Raw genomic sequence first — 26309 nt, 5'->3', positions numbered from 1 at the left:
CTGCATATCATGGTGGGGGGCCTTGGAACTGCGTTGCCAGCCAGGGGGATGGAGCATCTGAAGCTCCTGAAAATTCCCAACCTGCTGGGCTGAGTTCTCCAGGATAATTTTGTCCACCTGTCCTTTCTCCTGAGCAGCAAGCTCTTTGCAATCCTTGCCCCTTTAGCAGCCTTTTCACTGTTAGAAAGTCTCTCAGAGTGCCTGCCTTTCTTTTGTCCCAGAGTGGCCAGTTGTGGGTTCCTGTTCTCCACAAGCAGCTGAATCTCAGTCTCTTCAAGTATTCTGCCTATCTTAGCTTTCCAACCCCACTAATGTCCAAAGCACCATGGCTGGGTGTTTAGCAGTCCTAGGCCTCCACACCCTTCCCACTCCATTTCTCTTCCTCCCGCTGGTGAGCCTGAATGGGGAAAGGGCTTTGGTCCTACCAGATTGTGGGTTTGGTACTCTACCCTTTCCATGAGGTCTGCTCTTTTCCCCAGATATAGGCAATCTGTCACAGCCTTCTTTCCTGTTGCTCTTTCAGGATTAGTTGTATTTGCTATATTTTCATATTATATGTGGTTTTGGGAGGAGGTTTCTGTCTCACCTCTCATGCCACTATTTTTAAGCCAATCTCTTCTCTATTTTTATACACCTTTAAAATGTAATAACCTTTCTAAACTCACAGGCTATGCAAAACAGGTTGTTGGGAAGATTTGGCCTGTGGCCCTGTTTGACATCCCTCAAACAGAAGATATGAAGTCAGAATTCACAACCAAGACAAATATTTAGTCAGTCCTTGTTGCAAGAACCTAGCACACAGAAACATGGGATGGAAATATCCAGAGGAGGCCCCTGAGGGTGTTGGCTGCACAGATGCCCTCGACCCTCTGGGCTGGTATCACCCCTCCCCACCCAAGGAGGCAGCACTTCTGTTGTGCCACAGTAGACTCCCTAACAAGGCAACAGGTGCCCTTCAGGAACTGCCCCCATTTCCTCTCCTCACAGGAATACTCAGGTTATATCCTAGAGTAACCTGGCTGGGAAGATGCTGGATCTGATAAGAGTGGCAAGAGACTGAAATAGCAAAAGGAATTAGCTAGTATGAACTAGAAGGAGTTAAGAGAGTGCCTGCTGAGACTGATTGAGAGAGCTTGACTGGGGGGTGAAATAAATAAGATTCATTGGGCAACTTTCTCAGGACCACTCCAGCAAGGATAAGGGGGAGTTTGCTGTTAGGGTGGTTCTTAAGATACCTGGAATATACTGTTATCAGCACCCAGTGAAGCAGAAAAACCAAGCTGATAAAAGGAGGCTGAAATGGATATATCATGAGTCATAAAACCCATGGGAGGATGATGCTCCGTGGGAGGGCTCAGAGGATGCACTCCTCAGTCAGGAGAGGGCTCAGAGGATGCACTGCTCACTCAGGAGAAAGGCAGCAGCACCCATGAAAATTCTGTGGTTTTTCTCACCTGCGGGCCATGGACGCCCATGACAGGCACACACAGACCTGGACTTGTCAATATACATGGCAGGTCTGCCAGTCACCCCACCGTTGCCCCCAAGGAATAGAAGGCAGGCAGAGCTGTTCAATACAGAAGCTGAGAGGCCACACATAATGACGATTGAGATTGAAGACGGAGCCAAGGGAAATTGCAGAGGTGGTTAACAGCGAATGATATGTTGGTAGCAAAACATATGGGTAGCCAACAAGGATTCTGTTTAACATCTACCAACCCAAATAGGGCAAGAATGGAGGAGCAGGTGGCTGAGGATGGTCTCCACCAAAAAAGTCATGACCCCTTTAGTTCCTAAAACTGAGTCAATTTTCATATCCAGATATGAAACCCACTGACTGTAGAAGTAGCAAAAGTTGTTCATGATATTCTTTTATTATGTTTTCTCCCAGTGTTACTGTGGTATAATTTACATGCAATAAGTTTACTCATTTCAAAGAATTAGTCTAAATTACTTTTGGCAATTTTATAGTCAGGTAACCACCATCACAATCAAGATACAGAAACTTCCTTCATTACAAAAATTAACTCATGCTCCTTTGCATTCAATCCCATCCTCTAATTCCTGGCCCCAAGCAACCACTAATCTGCTTTCTGACACTAGGTTTTGTCTTTTCTACAATTTTGCATATATGAAATCATAACGTCTCTTATGTTTGACTCCCTTCACTTAACATATTCTTGTTAAGATTCATTCATGCCATACATATGTCACTATTTTGTTCCTTTTTATTGCTGAGTAGAGTACTAGTCCACAGTATTTATTTATCCATTTCCCAGCTGATAAATATTTAGGTTGCTTTTAGTTTGTTGGCTATTATGATTAGTGCTATTAATGACATTGGCTTATAAGTCTTTCAATGGACATAAAACATTCACTTTTCTTGGGTAAATAGTTACATGTGGGATTGCTGGGTTGTATAAGTGTATGTTCATCTTTTGTAAGATAATGACACACTGTTTTCCAAAGTGATTTTATTTTGTTTTTCTACCAGCAATGTATGAGAGTTCTAGCTGCTCTAAATCCTTGTCAGCAGTTAATTTTCAGACTTCTAAATGTTAGCCTTCCTAGTGGGTGTTATCTCCAATTACTACAGATGTCATCATCTTTTATGTGTTTATTGGTCATTCATATATTCACTTTTTACAAACTGTCTATTCAAATCTTTGGCTATTTTATAAATTGGGTTGATTTTCTTAATATTAGCTGAAACACATGTTCATATATTATGGATACAATATCAAGTAAATTATTTGCAAATATAATTTGCAATATTTATCCAGTACTTCTATGACTTGCATTTGTTTGTCTTTTAACACTATCATTTGATGGGAAATTATTTTCAATATTGATGAGGTTAATCATTGTTTTTCTCATGATTCATGCTTTTTGTGTCCTAAGAAATCTTTGGCTAACTCACTATCACACAATCCTCTCTCTTTTTTCTTCTAGAAGTTTCATTGTTTAAGCTCCTATATTCAAGTCTATGATCCATTTCAACTTAACTTTCATATATGGAAAAAAAGTACTTAAGTTTGTTTTCTTTCTATTCAGACATTCATTTGCTCTAGCACAATTTATTGAAATGATTATCTTTTTATCAATAAATTACCTTGGCACCTTTTTCAAAGGTATAAATATGGTTCTGATTCTGAATTCTCTAATCTGTTCCATTGATCTACATTTATCAGTGCACAAATATCACACTGTCTTGATTGCTATAGCTTAATAGTAAATCTTGCAATCTGGTAGAGTAAGTCCAGACTTGCCCTTCCTTTTCAAAATTATTCTGGTTACTCTGAGTCCTTTGCTTTTTCATTCAAATTTCAGAAAGTGCTTGTAAATTTCTTTAAAAAAGCCTGCTATAATGTCGGTTGAAAATGTATTCAATCTATACATCAATTTGAGAACTGCTATCTTAACAATGTTGTTTTCCAGTCCACAAACATGTACATCTATCCATTTATTTAGATCTTAATTTCCCTGTACTACATTTGCTGTTTTTAGTGTATAAGTCTTGCTTATCTTTTGTCAAATTAGCATTCCACTTTGTATGCTATTGTAAATGGTGTTGTTTACTTAATTTAATTTTTCTAATTCTTTTCATTCCTATTTTACAGAAGTATAATTAATTTTGTGTGTTGACCTTGTATCCTGTGACCTAACTAAATTCACATGTAAGTTTTAGTAGCTTTTTGATAAACTTCTTAGGATTTTCTGTAAGAACCATCATGTTGTCTGAAACAGAGATAGCTTTGCTTTTCCTTTACCAAACTGTCTTTTATTATTTTTCTAGTGTTATTGCACTGGCTAGGACTTCAAGTACAATGATAAATAGGAGTGATGAACACAAGCACCTTTGCCTTTGTCTTGATTTTAGGTGGAAAGCATTGGGCCTTTCATTAGTGAGTATGTAAGGTTTAGGTTTTTTGTAGATGCCCTTAGTCAGGTTGAGAAGCTTTCTTTTTTTTTTCTTTTGGTATCATTAATCTACAAATACATGAGGAACATTATGTTTACTAGACTCCCCACATCACCAAGTCCCCCCCACATACCCCCTTACAGTCACTGTCCATCAGTGTAGTAAGATGCTGTAGAATCACTACTTGTCTTCTCTGTGTTGTACAGCCCTCGCCATGCCCCCCTATACACATTATACATGCTAATCACGGTGCCCCTTTTATTTCTGCCCCCTTTATCCCTCCCTTCCCACCCATCCTCCCCAGTCCCTTTTCCTCTGGTAACTGTTAGTTCACTCTTGGGTTCTGTGAGTCTGCTGATGTTTTGTTCCTTCAGTTTTTTTTTTTTTCTTTGTTCTTATACTCCACAGATGAGTGAAATCATTTGATACTTGTCTTTCTCCTCCTGGCTTATTTCACCGAGCATAATACCCTCTATCTCCATCCATGTTGTTGCGAATGGTAGGATTTGTTTTCTTCTTATGGCTGAATAATATTCCATTGTGTATATGTACCACATCTTCTTTATCCATTCATCTACCAATGGACACTTAGGTTGCTTCCATTTCTTGGCTATTGTAAATAGTGCTGCAATAAACATAGGTGTGCATATGTCTTTTTCAAACTGGGCTGCTGCATTCTTGGGGTAAATTACTAGGAGTGGAATTCCTGGGTCAAATGGTATTTCTATTTTTAGTTTTTTGAGGAACCTCTATACTGCTTTCCACAATGGTTGAACTAGTTTACATTTCCACCAGCAGTGCAGGAGGGTTCCCCTTTCTCCACATCCTCGCCAACATTTGTTGTTGTTTGTCTTTTGGATGGTGGTGATCCTTACTGGTGTGAGGTGATATCTCACTGTGGTTTTAATTTGCATTTCTCTGATGACTAGCGATGTGGAGCATCCTTTCATGTGTCTGTTGGCCATCTGAATTCCTTCTTTGGAGAACTGTCTGTTCATCCTGTGCCCATTTTTTAATTGAATTGTTTGCTTTTTCTTCATTGATGTGGGTGAGCTCTTTATGTATTTTGGATGTTAACCCTTCATTGGATCTGTTGTTTATGAAAATATTCTCCCATACTGTAGGATGCCTTTTTGTTCTATTGGTGGTGCAGAAGCTTTTCAGCTTGATATAGTCCCACTTGTTCATCTTTGCTTTTGTTTTCCTTGCCCAGGGAGATATGTTCATGACAAAGTTCTCATGTTTATGTCCAAGAGATTTTTGCCTGTGTTTTTTTCTAAGAGTTTTATGGTTTCATGACTTACACTCTGATCCATTTCGAATTTAGTTTTGTGTATGGGGTTAGACAATGATCCAGTTTCATTCTCTTACATGTAGCTGTCCAGTTTTGCCAACACCAGTTATTGAAGAACCTGTCATTTCCCCATTGTATGTCCATGGCTCCTTTATCATACATTAATTGACCACATCTGTTTGGGTTAATATCTGGACTTTCTATTCTGTTCCACTGGTCTGTGGGTCTGTTCTTGTGCCGTACCAAATTGTCTTAATTACTGTGGCTTTATAGTAGAGCTTGAAGTTGGGAAGCAAGATACCCCCTGCTTTATTCTTCCTTCTCAGGATTACTTTGGCTATTGGGGGTCTTTTGTGGTTCCATATGAATTTTAAAACTATTTGTTCCAGTTGGTTGAAGAATGCTGTTGATATTTTGATAGGGATTGCATTGAATCTGTAGATTGCTTTAGGCAGGATGGCCATTTTGACAATATTAATTCTTCCTAGCCAAGAGCATGGGATGAGTTTCATTTGTTGGTGTCCTCTTTAATTCTCTTAAGAGTGTCTTGTAGTTTTCAGGGTATAGGTCTTTCACTTCCTTGGTTAGGTTTATTCCTAGGTATTTTATTCTTTTTGATGCATTTGTGAATGGAATTGTTCTCCTGATTTCTGTTTTTGCTAGTTCATTGTTAGTGTATAGGAATGTGACAGATTTCTGTGTGTTAATTTTGTATCCTGCAACTTTGCTGAATTCTGATATTAGTTCTAGTAGTTTTGGAGTGGATTCCTCAGGGTTTTTTATGCACAATACCATGTCATCTGCAAATAATGACAGTTTGACTTCTTTACCAATCTGGATGCCTTGTATTTCTTTGTTTTGTCTGATTGCCGTGGCTAGGACCTCCAGTACTATGTTGAATAACAGTAGGGAGAGTGGGCATCCCTGTCTTGAGAAGTTTTCTTTTATTCTTAGTTTGTTGAGTGTTTTTATTTTCAGTGGGTAGAGTTTTTTTTCAAATGCTCTTTCTGTGTTTGTTGGAATGATTCTATTAATGAAGTAAATTATACTGATTAATGTTAAGCCAACCTAAAATTCCTGGAATAAATCCCACTTGTTCATAATATATTATCCTTTTCAACATATTGTTGAAATTGATTTAGTAATATTTATTAAGGATTTTTTGCATCTATGTTGATAAGTTGTGTAGTCTTCTTTTCTTGTAATGATATTCTGGGTTGGATATCAGAGCAATACTATCCTCAAAAAATGAGTTGGAAAGTATTCCTCCTGCAATATTTTCAAGAAGAGTTAAGAGTTTTGTTAGAATTGGTGCTACTTCTCCCATAAACGTTTGAGAGAATTCACCAGTAAACCCATCAGCCCCAGTTTTTTTCTGGGAAAGTTTTCAACTATAATTTTAACATTGGTGGTTGATACACGGTTATTCAAATCCTTCATTTTTTCCTTGGGTCACTTTTGGTAATTTGGGCCTCTCAGGGAATTTGTCCATTTCATCTAAGTTGCCATATTTAGTGCCATAAAGTTGTTCATAATGTTCCTTATATCACTGTAAAATGTCTGAAGGATAATGATAACCCCTCCTTTAACCTTAACATTCATAATTTATGTCTTGATCACCTAAACTAGAAGTTTATCAGTTCTATTTTAAAAGACTAGTATTTTGCTTTTGGTGGTTTTCTCTGTCCATATTCTATTTCACTGATTTCTGCTCTTTATAATTTTCTTTCTTCAACTTCATTGGTTTTGCTATTCTTTTTCTAGCTCCTTAAGATTACAATTTGGAAAATTAATTTTAGGTCTTTGTTTTTCCTAATATAAACACTTAAAGCTGTATACTGTCCTCTAAGTGCTGCTTTTTCTGCATACCACAAAGTCTGATGTGTTGCATTTTCATTAATGTTCAGGGAAAAATATTTTATAATTTTCCTTGTGATTTCTACTTCAATGCATTAATTATTTAGAAGTACATTGCTTAATTCCAAATATTTGAGCATTTCCTAGTTACCTTATTCTCAACTGATCTCTAATTTAATTCCATATTTTAGATCAGAGAACATATCTTGTATGATTTCAGTATTTTTAATTTACTTGGTGTGGAGGTCCTAGCCACAACAATCGGACAACACGAAGAGATAAAAGGCATATAAATTGGTAAGGAAGAAATTAAATTCGCTGTTTGCAGATGACAATATTATACATAGAAAACCCTAAAGACTCCATGAGAAAACTACTAGAACTAATAACAATTCAGCAAAGTTGCAGGATACAAAATTAATACACAGAAATCTGTTTCACTCCTATTTACTAACAACGAATTACCAGAAAAAGAAATCAGGAAAACAACTCCATTTATAATTGCATCAAAAAGGATAAAATACTAGGAATAAATCTAACCAAGGAAGTGAAAGACCTTTACTCTGGAAACTACAAGACACTCATGAAAAAAATTATAGAAGACACCAATAAATGTAACTACATCCTGAAGGGCCCCCACCAGTAAGATGGCAAACTTCCGGCTTCTCTTCCGGGTCCTCAGTTCCCGACGGCGCCGCCTAAAGACCTATCACCTCTCTCCCCACTCCCACTCCCAGCACCTAGCCAATAGCCACCAGCCCCGTAGAAGTAACACCTCAATCACCCCATGCCCCTTCCTATATAACCCAGCACCTTTCCCTAATAAAGTGGAATTCTCCGGTGAATTGCTGCTGTGTGTTGCTCCCTTCCTTTCATTGGTGCCAAAACCCGGGAGACGGGACACCCCAACTGGGCCCCGTCTTTCCCCTGACACCAGCAGCAGCTTGCCCTCGTCCTCTTTTTCTGGCGCTGGCTCCTCACACTCACCACTCCTCTTTGGCCTTTAGGTAAGTTTTCTCCCAGAGTGGGCCACTCTTCCCCGAGCTATCGCAGCGCCATTGACCGTGATCGTCCGACAAGGCCCTGACGCTCGGGGATGAAGAAGGAACTCTCCCCGCCTCCGGCCTTCACAGCTGCTGCAGACCCTCAGGCCCCCCCTCCAACAGCCATAAATTGCCGCCTCCGGCCTTCACAGCTCCTGCAGACCCTCAGGCCCCCCCCTCCAACAGCCATAAACTCTGCCTTAGGCCTTCACAGCTGCAACAGACCCTCAGGCCCCTCCTCCAACAGCCATAAATGAGGTGACTCCTTTGTGGATGAGAACGCTCCCTTTTCCACTTCCTCCTGTTCTGCCTGCCAAAATCCGTTCCGTCCGCCGAAAACTCCTAGTACTAGGTACCTCGGACTCCGGCACTCTGCCTTCTTAGAGAAGTCTGGGTGACGACCCACCCTTCCTAAGAAACCGACTCGTATACGAGTTTCCGCAGACCACCAAGGATCATCGGGGACGCCCTTTGTCTCCTTGCGGTCTGTTCCCAGTCCGAGGATCTCCGTTCATCTTCCCCTGTTTGTCTCCTTCTCTGTCCTTTAGCCATGGGAGCCTCCTCATCCCTCCCTGAAAGTTCACCTCTTGAATGCCTGCTCAAGCATCTAGCCACCCTCTCCCTGACGCCTGATATAAAACCAAAACTTCTCCGCAAATACTGCTCCCAAAATTGGCCGACACACCCCCTAGACAATAACAACCAATGGCCTGCAGGGGGAACTCTTGATCCTAACAACACTCGCAATCTCTTTAACTACTGCCAGCGCCTGAAAAACTGGAAGGAGATTCCCTATACCGAAGCTTTCCGCCTCCTCCCCCCGCCCCCCCCCAAGTTCTCCTAGCCTGCAAGCCGTCTCCCCCGCAAAAGCCTCCTGTTCACTCCCTTCCCCCTCCTCTCCTACAACAACCCCTCCCCCTTCCTCCACCACCATCTCCTCCCCCACCTCACCCCCTTGCAGTTCAAGCCTGAGCCTTTCAGCCCCCCTCTAAGTAAGTTCCAAGAGCCTCCTCTGTCTTTGCCCTCATCACCTGTTTCTGCCCCACAGACTGAGCCAGAACCCTTCAGTCCTCCTCAGACTCGGTCCCGAGGGCCTCCCAAAATTATCGCCCCCCTCCGGGAGGTAGCAGAATCCAAAGGCATCATGCGCGTTCACGTCCCTTTCTCCTTAGGAGATTTAGCCCAACTTGAGAAACGCCTAAGTTCCTTTTCCACTGATCCCACAACATATATCAGGGAGTTTCAATAGACCCTCCAGTCATACAGCCTCACACATCATGACATTTTCATGCTCCTAGCCAATACCCTCCCTCCTGAAGAGCATAGACGAGTTTGGGACTTCGCTCAAACGCACGCCACCGAAACCCACAGGACTGACCCCACCTATCCCCCTGGCCCCACCGCTGTCCCCGAACAAGACCCACACTGGGATTATAACACCACCATGAGTCTCCGCTCTCGAGATATCTTCACCTGCTGCTTAATAGCAGGCCTGAAAAAAGCAGCTCGTAAATAATCAATTTTCAAAAGCTCCCTCCGAGTTCTTAGACAGACTCACTCAAGCCCTATTACAGTATACCAGCCTGGACCCAGAAACGCCTGACGGAAGACATGTCCTTATGACATACTTCCTGGCTCAAAGCTACCCTGACATTAAAGCTAAATTCAAAAAGTTAGAACAGGGCCCTGCTACCCCACAGACTGAGATCCTAACAGTGGCCTTTAAAGTCTTCCATAACCGGGAGGAGGAGAAAGAATGCTGTAAACAAAAGGCTGATCAGGCCAATTTCCAAATGTTGGCCCAGCTGATAAAACCACAACCTGGGCGCCCTTCTACAAACAAGCCCCCCCAGGAGCTTGTTTCAAGTGCGGACAAGAAGGACATTGGTCAAGGGCGTGCCCCTCCCCCAGAACTCCTATCACCCCATGCCCCAGATGCCACAAAAAGGCCCACTGGGGGTCTGATTGCCCAGCCACCCGAAAGGGAGGCTGGACGAACAACCCCCATCCTAAGCCCTCCATAGTGGGGCTGGCAGAAGAAGATTGATGGGGCCCAGGAGCTTCTCGCCTGACCATTTCCATCACCAAACAGGAGCCCAGGGTTACTCTAATAGTAGACGGTCTCCCCATCTCCTTCCTCCTAGACACAGGAGCCACCTTCTCAGTCTTGCGGGAATACCGGGGCCCTACCATGCCTGCCATTACTCCTATAGTCGGGGTAGGAGGTAAACAGATTTTCCCATTAAACAGCCCCCTTTTATGCACAATCCAAGACAATCCCATACCTTTCCCCCACTCCTTCCTGGTTATGCCCCAGTGTCCCATCCCCTTACTAGGACCGGACATCCTTTCTCTCCCCCATGTTTCCATAACTATATCCACTCCCACAGCCCCCAGTACTCCCTTTCTAATGGCCCTCATGGCCGACGACCCCCCTCTATCCAATGAAAGCTCCAGTTCCGCCCTCATACACCCTGTAAATCCCAGAGTTTAAGACATTACAAGCCCCTCCGTGGCTCTATGTCCTCCTGCCTCTATCAAATTACGTGACCTCTCTCAGTATATCTGTCAGGCCCAATACCCCCTAACCACTTCAGCCCTCATAGGCCTCCAACCCATCATTCAAAATCTTTTAAACAAAAATTACCTCAGACCCACTCACTCCCCGTTTAATACCCCCATATTAGCTATTAAAAAAAACCAACGGATCTTTCTGCCTCGTCCAAGACCTTCGCCTCATCAACATGGCCATCGTCCCTATCCATCCCTTAGTCCCAAATCCATACACCCTTTTATCGCTGCCCTGCCTTGGCCTCCCAAGACCCCTCCTCCCAAGATTTTTTCACCTTCACCTGGACGGACCCATACACAAGACATTCTGAACAACTCACTTGGACAGTTTTGCCACAAGGCTTCCGAGTCCACCTTATTACAATACATGGACGATGTTCTACTCTGCAGTCCCTCGTGGGAACAGTCTCAACTTGACACTGCCTCCCTACTTAACCTTCTAGCTTCCAGAGGTTACCGGGTATCCCCTGTCAAAGCTCAAATCTCTTCCCCTTCTGTCACTTACCTTGGATTTCTTCTATCTCAACAAAGAAAGTCCATTACCTTAGACAGAAAATGGCTCCTCTCTGACCTGCCTGTTCCCAAAACCAAGACAGAAATCCTTTCCTTTCTAGGCCTGGCTAAGTATTTTAGAGCATAGATCCCTAACTTCTCCCTGTTGGCAATACCCCTATACGACCTCTGCAAGGGCCCCCCTGAAGAACCATTATCCTCCTCACCCTGACACTCTTTCATTAAGCTCCGTCAAGCCCTTGTGGAAGCCCCAGCTCTCCATCTTCCTGATTTGTTGAAGCCCTTCTCATTATACATTCATGAGAGGTCCAGTCAAGCTCTAGGAGTCCTAGGCCAATATTATAGCCCATCCTTTGCCCCAGTAGCTTATCTTTCCAAGCAATTAGACCCCACAGTTCGGGGATGGGCCCCCTGCCTATGGGCATTAGCCGCTGGACAGCTCTTGCAGAAGGAAGCTCATAAACTGACATTCGGGGCACCCCTTACCATTCTGTCCCCACATCACCTAAAAGATCTCTTAACCTACAAAAGTTTACAGACTCTCCCTCCCTCCAGACTCCTGACCTTACTGTCTACTTTCCTCCAAAATCCCATTCACCCCCTTTGCCATCCATACCCGAATCATGACTTTTTCCTCCTTTACCGCTCTCTTGCTTTTTCTCCTCATTCCTATTGTCTTCCCTGCCACCCCAGCCTCCTTTGTATGGTGATTCAAAGTCAGACAGACTTACACACAGCATCAAACAAAAATTACAGTCCTCATTGCCACATCAGACTGCCCTCTGAAAGGCTGCTCTGACCCTTTATACCTCCACTTTCCTCCCTCCACCGAAGTGTTCACTAGCAGCTACCTTTATTCTCCCTACCTCTGCTTCCTCTATGACCAAAGACAAGCCTATTGCAGGTGATGGCAAGACACCTACGGGGGATGTCCCTACTGGTCTTGCACCATTCACTACATGAGTAACTCCCAGTACCCACAGTATTACTCCTCCAACCGTTTCATGAAATACCCCAACAGCTCATTCTCCTTATCAATCCCAGATCCCTGGGATTCTCGATGGGCCGCCGGGGTCACAGCCTCAGTTTACTATGAGGAGTCCTCGACCCTCCACGGTACCCTTCATATCTCTCAAGAGTATGTTCCCTCTCACTCCCAGATCTCTCAAGTTGCATCAGATATCGGACATTCCAAAAAAGTCATTATCCAAACTCTTGACGGCACTTCTTCATCTTCTTATTCCTCCTACTCTTGGTTACAGCTTATTCAAGACACCACCATCTTTCTCAACCACACCCTCAACACTGCCAATTGTTTCTTGTGCGCATCACTACAGCGCCCATTGCTGGCCGCCGTGCCCCTTAATATTTCCAACTAGTCCTTCCATGCAGAAGGACAACCCCACCCCTCCGCCCCCTGGCAGCATATCCCTATGAGAACCAGAATACGCAGATAATCTCACCATCCACCACTGTGTAGGCCCAGCTCCACCCCCCTCCAGCGCACTTCACTGCCTCTCTATCTACACCCCTACCTCCGGCTCTAAGACTTTCACTCAACCAGGACACTTCTTTTGGTGTAATGGCAGTCTTTTCAACTCACTACCTCCCAACTCCGATATACCCTGCATTCTTGTCACCCTTCAAAACCGGCGGGCCTTAGATCTGCTTACAGCCGAAAAGGGCAGCACCTGCATCTTCCTTCAAGAAGAGTACTGCTATTACATCAATGAATCCGGCATTGTGAAAACTGACATTACCAAATTCACCGACCTTGCCTCCAGCCTCCACTCTGCTTCCAATTCCAACCCATTCTCTACAATACTAACAAACCCCTCCTTACCTGGCTCTGGCCCATTGCAGGCCCTATAATAATCATTCTTCTCGCCTGTCTCTTCTTACCTTGTATAATAAACTTCATCAAATCCCAAGTCGGAAAAATCTCTAATCAAACTTTCAACCAGCTTTTACTCAGGAGCTACCAGCTTTTAGCCACAGAAGATCCCTCACCCTCACGTGACCTCCTCACCACACGCTGAGATGGACCCCTCTCTCCGCTGGAAACTGTTCCTGGAGACAATGGCTGCAGATGCCTGGCTTCTGGCGCCCGTATCCTCTTGGCACCATTGGAATCAACAAGTCCTCGACCTATAGTTACAAGGAACCTTCATTGATTTCCAACCTGAAGAAGTCCACATCTACTCGTCCTTACTGTGGGGAGTCCTATCAACCCTTTCCCCCCAATCCTCAAGTCCTCACTCCCTTCTCCGCCCCCGTTCAGCAGGAAGCAGTCAGAAAGAAAGCAACATCCACAACCCCATAGAGGAGAAAGGGGGGAATGAAGGGCCCCCACCAGTAAGATGGCGAACTTCCGGCTTCTATTCCGGATCCTCAGTTCCCGACGGCGCCACCTAAAGACCTATCACCTCTCTCCCCACTCCCAATCCCAGCACCTAGCCAATAGCCACCAGCCCCGTAGAAGTAACACTACAATCACCCCATGCCCCTTCCTATATAACCCAGCACCTTTCCCCAGTAAAGCAGAATTCTCCAGTGAATTGCTGCTGTGTGTCGCTCCCTTCCTTTCACATCCTTTCACATGCTCATGGATAGTAAGAATTAATATTGTCAAAATGTACATCCTTCCTAAAGCAGTATACAGATTTAATGCATTCCCTATCTAAATACCAACAGCATCTAGAACAAACAGTTCTAAAATTCATATGGAACTACAACAGACTCTGAATAGCCAACACAGTACTGAAAAATAAGAACAAATCTGGGGGGATTACGCTCCCTGACTTCAAGCTCTACTACAAAGCCACAGCAATCAAGACAATTTGGTACTGGCACAAGAACAGACCCATAGATCAATGGAACAGAATAGAAACCCCATATAGAAACCCACACATATATGGCCAATTAATATGCAATAAAGGAGCCATGGATATACATACAATGGGGAAATGATAGGTTCTTCAATAAGTGGTGTTGGCAAAACTGGACAACTACATATAAGAGAATGAAACTGGTTTACTGTCTAACTCCATACACAAAAGTAAACTCAAAATGGATTAAAGACCTGAATGTAAGTCATGAAACCATAAAACTCATAGAAGAAAACAGAGTCAAAAATCTCTTGAATATAAACATGAGCAACTTTTTCCTGAGCACATCTCCTTGGGCAAGGGAAACAAAATAAAAAATTAACAAGTGGGACTACATCAAACTAAAAAGCTTCTGTACAGCAAAGGACACTATCAGCAGAACAAAAAGGCATCCTACAGTATGGGAGAATATACTTGTCAACAACTTATCCGATAAAGGGTTAACATCCAAAATATGTAAAGAACTCATATGCCTCAACACGCAAAAAACAAATAACCTCTTAAAAAATGGACAGAGGATCTAAACAGACACTCCTTCAAAAAAGAAATTTGAATGGCCAAAAGACACATGAAAAGATGCTCCACATCACTAATCATCAGGGAAATGTGAATTAAAACCACAATGAGATATCACCTCACACCAGTAAGGATGGCCACTTTCCAAAAGACAGAAACAGCAAGTGCTGGTGAGGATGCAGAGAAAGAGGAGCCCTCCTACACTGTTGGTGGGAATGTAAAATGGTTCAACCATTGTGGAAAGCAGTATGGAGGTTCCTCAAAAAACTAAAAATAGAAATACCATTTGACCCAGTAATTCCACTCCTAAGAATTTAGCCTAAGAAAACAATACCCCTGATGCAAAAAGACATACACCCCCTATGTTTTTTGCTGCACTATGTACAATAGCCAAGATATGGAAGCAACCCATATGTCCCATCAATGTTGCTCATGTGAAACCTTCATAAGATTGTTTATCAATGATACTTTAATAAAAAAAAACAGATGATGGGCTGGATCTGGCCCAGGAGTTGCTGACCCCTACTACAGATTAAAACAAACAAACAAACTGTAAGAGAATCAGGCTCTAAAGCTTCTTCTTTTCTGATTTTCCTGAGGCACTTTTCATTACTGCTCCACTTACTCTACTGAATTATATGCAGTAATCATGATTTCACTGTAAATTCACCTTCCAGTTCCTCTCTCTTCCATAATGTCAACTTTCATTTTCCTCACACCAATTCTAGCTTTGTTGATAAACATTTTAAGGCAGAGATCAATACCTTTTCTTTTTAATTTGAGGGCCACATTAGGAAAAATAAGGATTTTTTCCCTTACTTTGAATAAAAATAGCTTTATCAGATCACCAAATAGAAAAACAATGTAAATATTTCCTACTTTATTGACTATTTTTAAATGCTTATGAAAAATTGATACTGCTTTACCTCAAACAGTCAGAATGGCCACTATCAAAAAGAAATAACAAGTGTTGGTGAGGATGTGGAGAAAAGGGAACCTTCATGCACTGTTGGTAGGAATATAAAATGGTGCAGCCACTATGGAAAACAGTATAGGAACACTACGGGAAACAGGTTCTTCAAAAAAATTAAAATTGAAATACCATACAACCCAGTAATTCCACTTTTGAGTATTTACCCAAGAAAACAAAATTCGAAAAGATACATGCATTCCTATTTTTATTGCAGCTTTATGTACAGCAGCTAGGCTGGAAGCAACCAAAGTGGTCATCGGTAGATGAATGGATAAAGAAGATGTGGGACATATGCACAATGGAGTATTACTCACTCATAAAAAAAGAACATAATCTTGCCACTGACAACATGGATAGACCTATAGGTGTTATGCTAAATGAGTAAGTCAAATAGAGAAAGACAAACACCATATGATTTCACATATATGTGGAATCTAAATAACAAAACAAACATGCTGAAATGAACTCATACATGGAGACAAACTGGTGATTGCTAGAAGGGAGTGGGTTGTGGGGGATGGGTAAAATAGGTCAGGGGATGAGGAGGTATAGGCTTCCATTTATAAAATAGGTAAGTCATGGAGATCAAAGGTACAGCATGAGGAATATAATCAATAATATTGTAATAACTATACAGAGACAGTAACTACACTTGTGGTGAGCATTTTGTAATGTATATAAATGTCCAATCACTGTTGCACACCTGAAACTAATATCACCTATACTTTGAGGAAAAAGAAGAAAAACCAGTTGCCAAGGTGATAATATGTAGGCAATGAGGTTCCTAATGTTCCTCTCCTTAACTCTATATAGCACTTCAGGATTCAAAACATGTCTTCTCATACATTATTTCATTTATCTTTGAAGCAAACTTTGAAGTTGGTAATATTATGGACAACTGATATGGCATTTAAGCCACTCACCAGAGTCACAATTCCTTCTCTTCCGTGCAGTGATGAACAAGCAAGTACTGTGCTGGGTCCAAGGAGCATGGAAATAAATGACCCCCCTTCCTTGCCCTTTGCCCATATTCTCTTTATTGATCCCTGGCTTCCACCAAAACCCACATCCTAGATGAGCAATTCTGAGAAGATCCCTCTCCTGCTGCTTGCCCAGGTAGCTTCTTTCCCTTCGGGCCTCTGTTTTGTTGAACTGAAAGCTGCACTTGAATTAGACCAGACACTTTTCTGGAAAACCAAACAGGGCATGAAAGTCTCTGGTCTTGCGCTACTCATCTTTTTCAATTTTTAGAATGTTTAGTCAATGTCAAGTTAGTTCTTGTTATTTTGCTATATTTACTACTCGTTCTGAAAGTTAGTTTTATTTTCCCAAATAAAAATTCCTTTCAGTCTCCTCTTGTGCTTCTATACTGTTGAACTGACATTTATTATATTCCTTTCATCTGTCAAAATTCTTTCTACATAGAGTCAGTCTCCTGTGTCTACTGGCCTTCCTTCAACTAACTTTAAAGAGTGTAGTACCTATGGTGAGTCTTTACTCGTTCCATTGTGTTACATTCTCATCTTGATTTCTACAAGATCCGATATTAATTTTTGCAGATACTTTTGGTTGGCTAATTCACACAGCTATTCTGATATTTCCTCTGAGCACATTCAGTATTTTGGGGCATTATTAGTTTCAGGTAAGAATGCTTTTTAATTATAGGAGCTCAAGTCACACAGAGAGTCTGCCTAGTGAAACTTTCTGAGGCCTACTTACCTCTGCAATCAGATCATGTAGCTCTCCTTCAGTAGGGCAGCATCCTAGTGACCTGATAATTGTTCCAATCTCTCTAGGGAAAAAAGGAGTCAATCGTTTTAGAATATAAACTCTGAAAAGGCATGTTTCTCTAAGTTATTTGAGAGCAGATGTATCATAGTTAACAAAGTCACGCAATAAATACTGCCTCATGAGGATAAAAGATACTTCCTGGGGAAAGAAAAAAGCAAGCAAGTGAACCAGACAGAGAAGAGAGGTGTTTGCACTGATCAGCGAATGCAAGCCCTGCCTGGACCAAAATCAGAAAGTTCTAGAAAAGAAAAGAAGGGAGAGTTAAAAAAAGAAATGTTAGCCACTTACTAGCAGATTTTGCGTTAATTAACATTTTGAGCCTCGGTTTCCACATCTGTAAAACAGGGAGGATAATGTCTACCCAAGAGGTTTGTGGTGAAGTTTACATTAGGGGTGAGTACTTGGAAGCATGGCCTCTAGGGTTCAAATCCTAGTTCTGCAACTTGTTAAACTGGGCAGGTTAATCTCTGAATACAGAGGCCTACCTGGTAGGTAAAACATAGTGTCTTCCTTGAAATACTTAGAACTAGGCTGGAAACACTCTAAGGCCCAAACAGTTTGAGCTCTCTTAATATGGAGCACAGCTCTTGGCAGATTAGTCACTCGATAAATATAGTTCCTTCCCCTCCCCCTAATAACCTAATACTAAGAAAAGTATAAATGACATTCAGTACTCTCTGGATGCTCAGACAGGGGATTTGTAAAAGGCTATTAAATATTTTCACCTATAATGATTGAAATTAAAGTTGTAATATTTGAATGTTAATTAAATTTCACTTAACTAGAATATTTTAATTCCTTTACCAGTCTGGATAATATTAGTGGTGTTATATTTACTATTTTATTGAGAAAACATTTTAAATGAGAATATTTAAATTCTTCACTTAAAGAGGTTGCAGAATGAGTATCAGCTTATGAGAAAAACCTGTCAATAAATGTGGAAGGCAGGATGTGACCTCTTACTAACAACTGAGAGCTACAACCATGTAGCACCTTTCCCCAGCTCTGCTGCACACCTGCCTTGCCCCTCAGTCTCAGGCTTCCGCACGGTGTCCCATGCCCATTCTCTCATCCAGACAGTATCTGAACTTGACAGTATTACTGGAAGCTAAATACATTTCATAAGGCTAGATTCTCTCAAACAGTCCCTACAGGTGTCTCATCCGTGAAACTGGCTAATGTCAGACTGGCTACTGTACATTAGAATAAATAGTTAATGAGGTAGGGATACAAATACGATTCACAGATAATCAACATTCACAGATCATCTCCTCCATAACCTTGGAGGCTTGTGTTATGCACAGGGGAGAACCCAGAACCAAGAGACAAGAATAAAGCCTGCATTAACTGACTTGAAGGGAGAAGCTAGGAAAGAGAGGAGGGGACAGTCCTGAAAGCTGGCCTGTTCTGGGGGAGGGGGCCACTCCAGCCTGCCAGGCAGTACAGCAGCCACCACCTCCATTGGGCTCTTGCACATCTGAAACATGGCGAGTCTGAATTGAAATGGGCTGCAAGTGTACAATACACACGGATTTCAAAAACTTAGCATGAAAAAAATGTAAAACATCTCATTAATAACTTTAAAATTGATTACATGTTGGAATAATATTTTAGACATATTGGGTTAAATAAAACATTGCTGACATTAATTTTACCTGTTTTTCTTTCACTTTTTTTTATGTTGTTACTAGAAATTTTTAGCTATATATGTAATACTCCTTTTGGACAATGCTTTTCTAGGAAACAGCTGATGCCAGACTTTGAGAACAGAGGTACCTGAAGAGAAAATCAGAATTACACTGTTCTGTGTCAGTAACATAATAACCTGCCTTGTGCCTCCCTGAGAAACTTTAAACCACATTTAAATGAAGTCCTTGTTGCTGACCCAAGAGTCTCATGTCTTCTGCCAACATCCATGGAAGATGGAAGAACAACAGGCTGACTAGCTAGCTTGTAAGTGGGGTAAACAAAAATGCTGGGCTTGACCCCTATAGGATGAGAGCACTGGAGAAGATCTGGGCCAGACTTGGGTCCAGTGATGAATCCATGGTGGCAGAGGAGCCCCGTGCAGAAGAGTGGACCGGCTGGAAAAGAATGACCAGGAAGAGCCCCAAGGTGCCCACACTGAAGCAACAGTACAGGGAAGAGGAGGCACACTGCATGGAGACGAGGGGGCATGAGCGAGAGTCCACAGATGGGCTGTCACGGAAGCTAAGCAGAGGTGGAAAAAGGAGTCATCCTTGGGGAGGAATGCTGCCAAGAGGTCAGGGTAGGTCCTGAGGACTGCCGAGACTAGTGGAGGAGGACATCACTTGGGATTTGGACAAGGGGAGCTACAGGGGAAGGTGGGCAAGAAATCAGGTTGCATCACCAAGGAGGAGGGATGGATGGAGTGAAGGGGAGGAGGGATGTCTGGAGGGGATGTGGTCTCAGGGAAGATCTTTTTAAATTTAAGACCAGAAAGATGTGAGCATATTTTAATGGTGGTGGGAATGAGCCAAGCCGAGAAGACTGATGAGGGCCCAGTTAACAGAGCTCCCTGAGGAGGGGGAGACGGGGCCAGGTGCCCAGTGGCCATGGGGCCCCGCCTGGAGGCCTGCGCCAGTGCAAGGGTAGTGGTCCCCCTGCAGGCTTAGGGGATGCTCCTCTATCCCTCACCCACTCCCTCTGAAGAACTTACACCTATCTAGCTATTGAGCCAATCTAGCTACATCGTCTCCCTTTGCCCAGGGGGATCACAGAATACAAAGCCTATCTGATGTCCCCTAGGCATCAAGCCATTTCTTTCTCTCAAGTCCTGAAACACACTCTGGACAGATATGAGACAAGCAAAGATTTTCTGGCTGTGAATCCACAGTGGCCTGAAGAACGCAGTTACTCCAGACCTGCCCACCTACAGATGCTAGGGGGCGCCTGCTAGCTCCTGTTGCACAGAGCCCAGGTCTGGCAGCCCAGCTCGGACCCCTGCAGCTGAGCAGTGTGCAGAGGACAGGCGCTGTCCTGCCTCCAGGCACAGACACATTGGCATAGTGTTGCTCCTCACTGTTTTTCCTGAAGGCAGAATTAGCCCCAAGGTCCCAGTACCATAGGAAAGCCACAAAAACTAGTATCAGCATTGTTACTCATCTTGGCAAGTAGGGAAATGGCATTGGATGAGATTTAGAAAAATAAAGACACACGACACACCTTTTACCTCAAGTTCCTGAATAGAGTCCCTGAGAGGAGAGGAAAGGGAAATTACAGCAGAAACAAAAGTAACTCAGAGCTTCTTTTGTTCTCCCATGTCCTGAAATACAAGGCCAGAGGCACAGAAGACCCATGAGTCCATGAGCTCCTCTCACACTGATTCTGGTGCCAAGAACATGAGAACACAGCAGAACAGGTCAGGCGGCCCTGAAGAACTCCAGACGGCATCTGGATGGAGCTGAGATTCTGGTCATTCTGGAGGAAGGCGTATAGCTAACAATTCAGCATTGAGAGTGTTAAGGCTCCTAAAATCAAGCTAAGAGAAAAGACAAAGGGCAAGAAAGAACAGAGGCCAGAAAAAGATCAGGCCGTTGATTTCTGAAAAAGAGATAGAGGTCTAGGCAGGTTAAGAAAACAAAGAATAGAAATTTCAAAGCTTAATGAGAAGATAAAAGAAAAAGGGAGTTTGGGGAAAAAAGATGGGGGCATAGGAAGGCAAGGCAGAAACCTCCTTCAACACACACACACCAAGGAAGCAACTACAGCAAATACAACTAACCCTGAAAATGACCTGAAGACTGCAGAACAGACCACCTACACCTGGTGAAGAAGAGAAGACTGCAAAGAAAAGGATAAAGTGGCAGAGCCATAATCAAGCAGGACCCAAGCCCTTCTCCCATCTCAGCCCACAGACAAAAGAAAGAGGAAGAGAGCAGGGAGGGGACAGGTGCTCAGAAACTCTGCACACCTCATCCTGGAGATCTGCTCTGGGAACAGGAGTCCACACTGCACTGGTTTTGGCAATTAGTGGGGGTGGACATCAGGGAGAGCTGGAGCACTATGGGAGGCTGAGACTCCTGCTGCTTGTCGAGGACAGGCATGCTCCACTGGTCCCACTGAGACCCAGAGCAGAGGTAGCAGTTTGAAAGATTTACCAGCAGCAGGAAGGGTGCCAGAGGGGTGAAATTTGGACAAGCTCTCTCCACAGAAGGAAGGGCAGGTGGACACATCTCCCCAGCACTCCCTTGGCCCAGTAGGTCAGGCATTTGCAGAAGTCCCAAAAGCTCAATCACCCTCACTGGGGCTCAGCTCCAAGGCACTTCCCTGCACACTGCCAGCCCACGCGCCTGTTGGGCCCAGCAGCATCAGACTTTGCTACCTAGCAGGCAGAGGAAGGCTTTTCCAGTTTTCAGGGTCTTATCTCAGCCCAGCTAGGGAGGTACCTGCACTACTTTCTACTCCCCAGCGGCGCAGCCGGGTGACATGTGCCTAAGTGTCCAGCTGCCATGTGCCCTGCCACAGTACTATACAATCTGCTGCAGTTTTGTTTGGAACATATTCCTCTGCCTCCTCATTTTGTCAGGGTTTCCATGTTTCTTCCTTTACATTAGATGGATCCGCTATCCTTCCTTTATGATGAAGGCATGATCCTGTGGTGTCATACAACCTGCTGCAGAATGCTGCCCCAGAGCTGTGTAGCCACCCTGTCCACCCTGTTAGCCCAGCAGCTGCTGTCATCATTGCAGGGCAGGCAGAGGGCAGCCCACCCACAATGACCCCAGCAGAAACACTATTGCTCTTACTCACAAAGGGCTGGTTGACGTGAACTGCAATCCATGGTGGACTGAGACAGGCCAGCAGTCAGAAAGGCGGCCCTGCCCATAGCCCACCAACAGCAACTGGGGCTCCATAGCAAAGGAGAACCAGGCACTAGAAAGGAAAGAGTCTTGAGCTTCTGCACACCACAGGATCATGCCTAAGGGTGGGCAATACAGATTCACACAGGGTTTTCAAACTGCCAGGAGTTAATTTTACTCTGTAGTTTTCTGAAAATCCCTTTCTGAAATTCTTGATCATAGTGTCAAGGACTGTGGGGTTACTGTGCCCTGACCCCATGACATGTATGAGGACGGTGCCATGACAACAGACAAGGGAGGGGTGCCTCCTCTAGAGAGGAGACCAGTCAGATGCCCTTCCATTCACGCTCCTCTCAGAGACTTTGGCCAGCCTTGACTAAGGTGCACCCGTATAAGTCCGGGGCCGGGTCAGCCGAAGCTGAATCGTTGATATGCCATGACGGCTGACGGCAAAAGCGGGTGAGGGCCCACTCAGATTCCACAGCGCAGGCCGTGGAATCACAGCTTCAGTGCAGACTGAATGACTTCAGCCGCCCTGCACACTCACACACACACACACACACACACACACACACACACACCAGAGTTTAAACATCCCCCCACCCGGAATGTCCACCTGTGAGACTTCTAATAAGTCTCCAGGAGGTGATCAGGCTCCCCTTCCACCCCAACAGGTGGGACTGGCTGGGTCAGGGGCCCCGGGGCCTTACCGGATTCGACGTTGGAACCAGGTCCTCACCTGCCAAGCCTCCTTGAGTCCGGCGGCGGGAACAGCAGAGCGGGGCTGGCCCAGGGCGACCAGGTGGGGGACTGCCGAAAGATCAGGCAGGGCGCCCCTTCTCCGTTGCGATCTCCTGTTCCATCACCGCCCCTCCGTTGCCCCAAACCGGTGGCAACAAGGAGCCAGCACAGTTGGATTTCCCGGTCAGGGAACCAAATGTTATGGAAAATACTGAAAAAAAACCTGGACTGGATCACTGACCAAAGAACCAAGTGGCACTCGGAGGTCTTGGAGTACTGAGGCTTTATTTCACACCGGTGGGCTCAGAGGGGAGTGATCTCCCAAAAGTCTGAGCCCCAAACAAAGGCAAAGGGAACAATATCTATATTTCTGCTTCTGTATCTATAATATTCCTACGTGCAGAGCAAGCGTGCAGGCAAGTGGGGGGAGTTTAGGAGTGAACCTTGGGAACCGGTGCTTGGCAGAGCAGAAAACCAAGGGAGTGTTTCTTTTGTTGTTTGTGTTGAGGAGGGGGGCGAGGCGGAGGGGAGTCACCCCAGCTAGATTGCTGTCCTCGTAAATCTTTCCCTATCATGCCTACTACCTCTAGATGGGTTCATCTCCTGCACCACCAGCAGGGTCAGGACCAACTCATTTAGTGTTCCACCATGTAACAAAACAGAAATCAACTACATCCCTTGCAAAAATGTCTTTTTTCCATTGGAAAATTTTTTTCTCCCTTTTAAATCCATTTCTTGGGATTTTCTCTTTTTTTAATAACCAACATCTCAATTTTGGTAGTTTTCAGAGATGAAAACCAACTGTTTCATATGAAGTCTTTAAAATCCAAAGACATTTCATTTCCTTTGTCAGAGTAGATGTCTGAGTAGGGTAGAACTACCAACTAACTCCAAAAGCCTTTATAGTTAAATACTAAGAATTTGCTTCTGTATTTGCACTATATAGAAGGTCGTAAACATGGGGGCGAAATCATTTTAGACAAACTGAATCACAATAAGGTTGCCCAATAGTGGGAACATCATTTAATTTACAAGCAGTATTTGGGCCACTTAGAATGTCTGCGGAGGGACAGGCTGGATCTTGGCAGGCCAGCATTCAGTGGGTGTAGTACCACATTCAGAACACAAGGCGGAGCCAGTGCCATACCATTGGGCCATTAGTCCCGTTTAAGGGCAGTCTTAGGTCAAAACCATCAAACTTGGTATGGTAACAGATGGTAACGACATAGATCACAGTATTTTTTAATGTATATAAATGTCAAATCAATATGTTGTACACCTGAAACTATTATAATATTATGTCAACTATACATAAAAAATTAATAATTTTTTAATTTAATATAAAATGTTAATCCATACCACCAAAAAAAATTAAAAATAAAAACGTAAAGACCTGACTCAGGACAACTGATGCACTTCTGAGAGAGAAAAGACAGCAAAATATTTTACCTCTTCTAGGGAACTGCTGATAATTGGTTAAGTATAAGAAAGAATGTTAAAAGCAATTCAAAAATTTCTAAGGAACAAAAAGCAGGATTTGATAATTATTTTCACTTATTTAATAAATATTTCTCCAACACTACTATGTGCCAGGTGCCACTTACAACACATAACAAAACAAAGACCTGTCTGTTGTAAAAGGCATTTTTCACAGATTAACCTTATTTTGGCAAAGCCATGAAATGAAGCTGAAATAAGGACTAAATTTTACTCAGAACTACTGCATTCAAAAAAGGCCTTTTTCCAAAGGTCCCTTTCACCAAGTGAGGACCATTTTTCCATTACTAAAATACACTTTCTGAAAACCTGGCTTTAACATGTCATCACATTATTTCTTATATAATCCTATGTGCTAGAGTTTGCAGCCCCCAAATGAAGGACAGGGACCTCCTGTGTATCACAGAAAAAAAGCTCTATCAGGATACTGGTGGCTGCACAGGATGATAAAATCAATTAAGAACTTAATGCCATCTTTACTTTCATAGCTCAGGCACTGCCCTGGGCGCTGTAGTGAATTAGATAGACACGGGCCCTGGTCTAGCCGTGGAATGCACACTGGGTTGGGGAAAGCCTGCACACCAGCAAGTACATGAGACGATGCTGGGCAGTGATAAAAATTATGAAGAAATCCCACCTCTGCTATCGTAAGTGCATTAGCCCACTCAGCTGTCATAACAAATGCACAGGCTGCAGCTGACTTCTCACAGGTCTGCAGGCTGGAAGTCAGGGTCAGGGTATGGCAGGCTGGTTCCTCTGAGGCCTTGCAGACTGCATCTTTCTCTGTGTGTCTACATCCCTGCTGTCTCTCTGTATGCCCAAATTTCTTCTTAAAAGGCTACAAGTCAGAATGGATTAGCACCCACCCTAATGAATTCACTTAACCTAATCATCGCCTTAAAGACCTTATCTCCATACTAGGTTACATGCTCAGTCGTGGGCATTAGGGACATGATTCTGGGGGAACCCAATTCACCCCCTAACAGTGACCATACAGTGGGTGAACTCCTGCTGCCTCCTGCTTCTCTGACCATCCCTCTTGCCTGGGCCACTGCAGAGCTTCATAGTCATTCTGCTTCTCCCAATCACCTCAATCCATTCTCTTCGCAGAAGCCAGAACAATTTTTAAAAATGAAATGTCATGTAATTTCCTTAACTTTGTATGCTCCAGGGAATTGCTATCACACCAGGAATCCCAGCTTCTTTTCATGGGCTACAAGGTTGCCCATAATTTATCCACTGCCAACCTTTCCAACTTGATCTCCCACTGCTGTCCAACTACATTGCAGCTCCACTGTTCTCTGCTCTTCCCTAACACACTTCCCCCAAGCAGCCCTCTCCCCTTCATAGGACCCTCACATGGCAGGCTCCTTCTAATCTGAAAGGTCTTAACTTAAAAAGTACTTCCAGAGAAACTTTCCTGGCCTACGCACATGTAAACAGTTTCAGCCCACCTAACCACCCCCATCCTCTAACACATCAACCTATGTATTTTCCTGAAAGTGTATTTTATTACATCATCCTGTTTTATTTACCTTACAGCATTTAGGACTATCTCAAAATGAATTTACCTGTTTACTTGTACATTTTCTGTGTCTTCTCTCTAAAATTAAGCTCAGTGAGGACAGAGGCCTTTCACTGCTATACTGCAACACCAGGAAGGAACTCACCCACAATAGGGACTCCATAAATATTTGCTAAATAATAAACAAATTTGTAGAACACTTTAGAGTTTGCAAAATGCCTTTCAGTTAAAAAATACTTTAACAGATATTCACTCATTTAATTCTCACACCAATCCATATACAATCCCCATTTTAAGAATAAGGAAACTGGTCAATTAATATGATATAGGAGCCATGGACATACAATGGGGAAAT

The 26309-nt window shown here is 43.4% G+C and overlaps 1 protein-coding gene across 1 annotated transcript in view; it reads right to left on the bottom strand.

Annotated features, from left to right (window-relative positions):
- EFCAB2 (EF-hand calcium binding domain 2) overlaps window positions 1-26309 on the bottom strand; it is a 153285-nt gene that overhangs the window by 30556 nt on the left and 96420 nt on the right. The window contains exon 3 of the mRNA XM_036931356.2: window positions 17297-17369. Coding sequence (XP_036787251.2) covers window positions 17297-17369 — 73 coding nt within the window. The remainder of the gene's footprint in view (window positions 1-17296; window positions 17370-26309) is intronic.

The sequence above is a fragment of the Manis pentadactyla genome, chromosome 9, assembly GCF_030020395.1.
Source record: "Manis pentadactyla isolate mManPen7 chromosome 9, mManPen7.hap1, whole genome shotgun sequence".
NCBI lineage: Eukaryota > Metazoa > Chordata > Mammalia > Pholidota > Manidae > Manis > Manis pentadactyla.
This window is presented reverse-complemented; position numbering and strand designations above follow the sequence as displayed.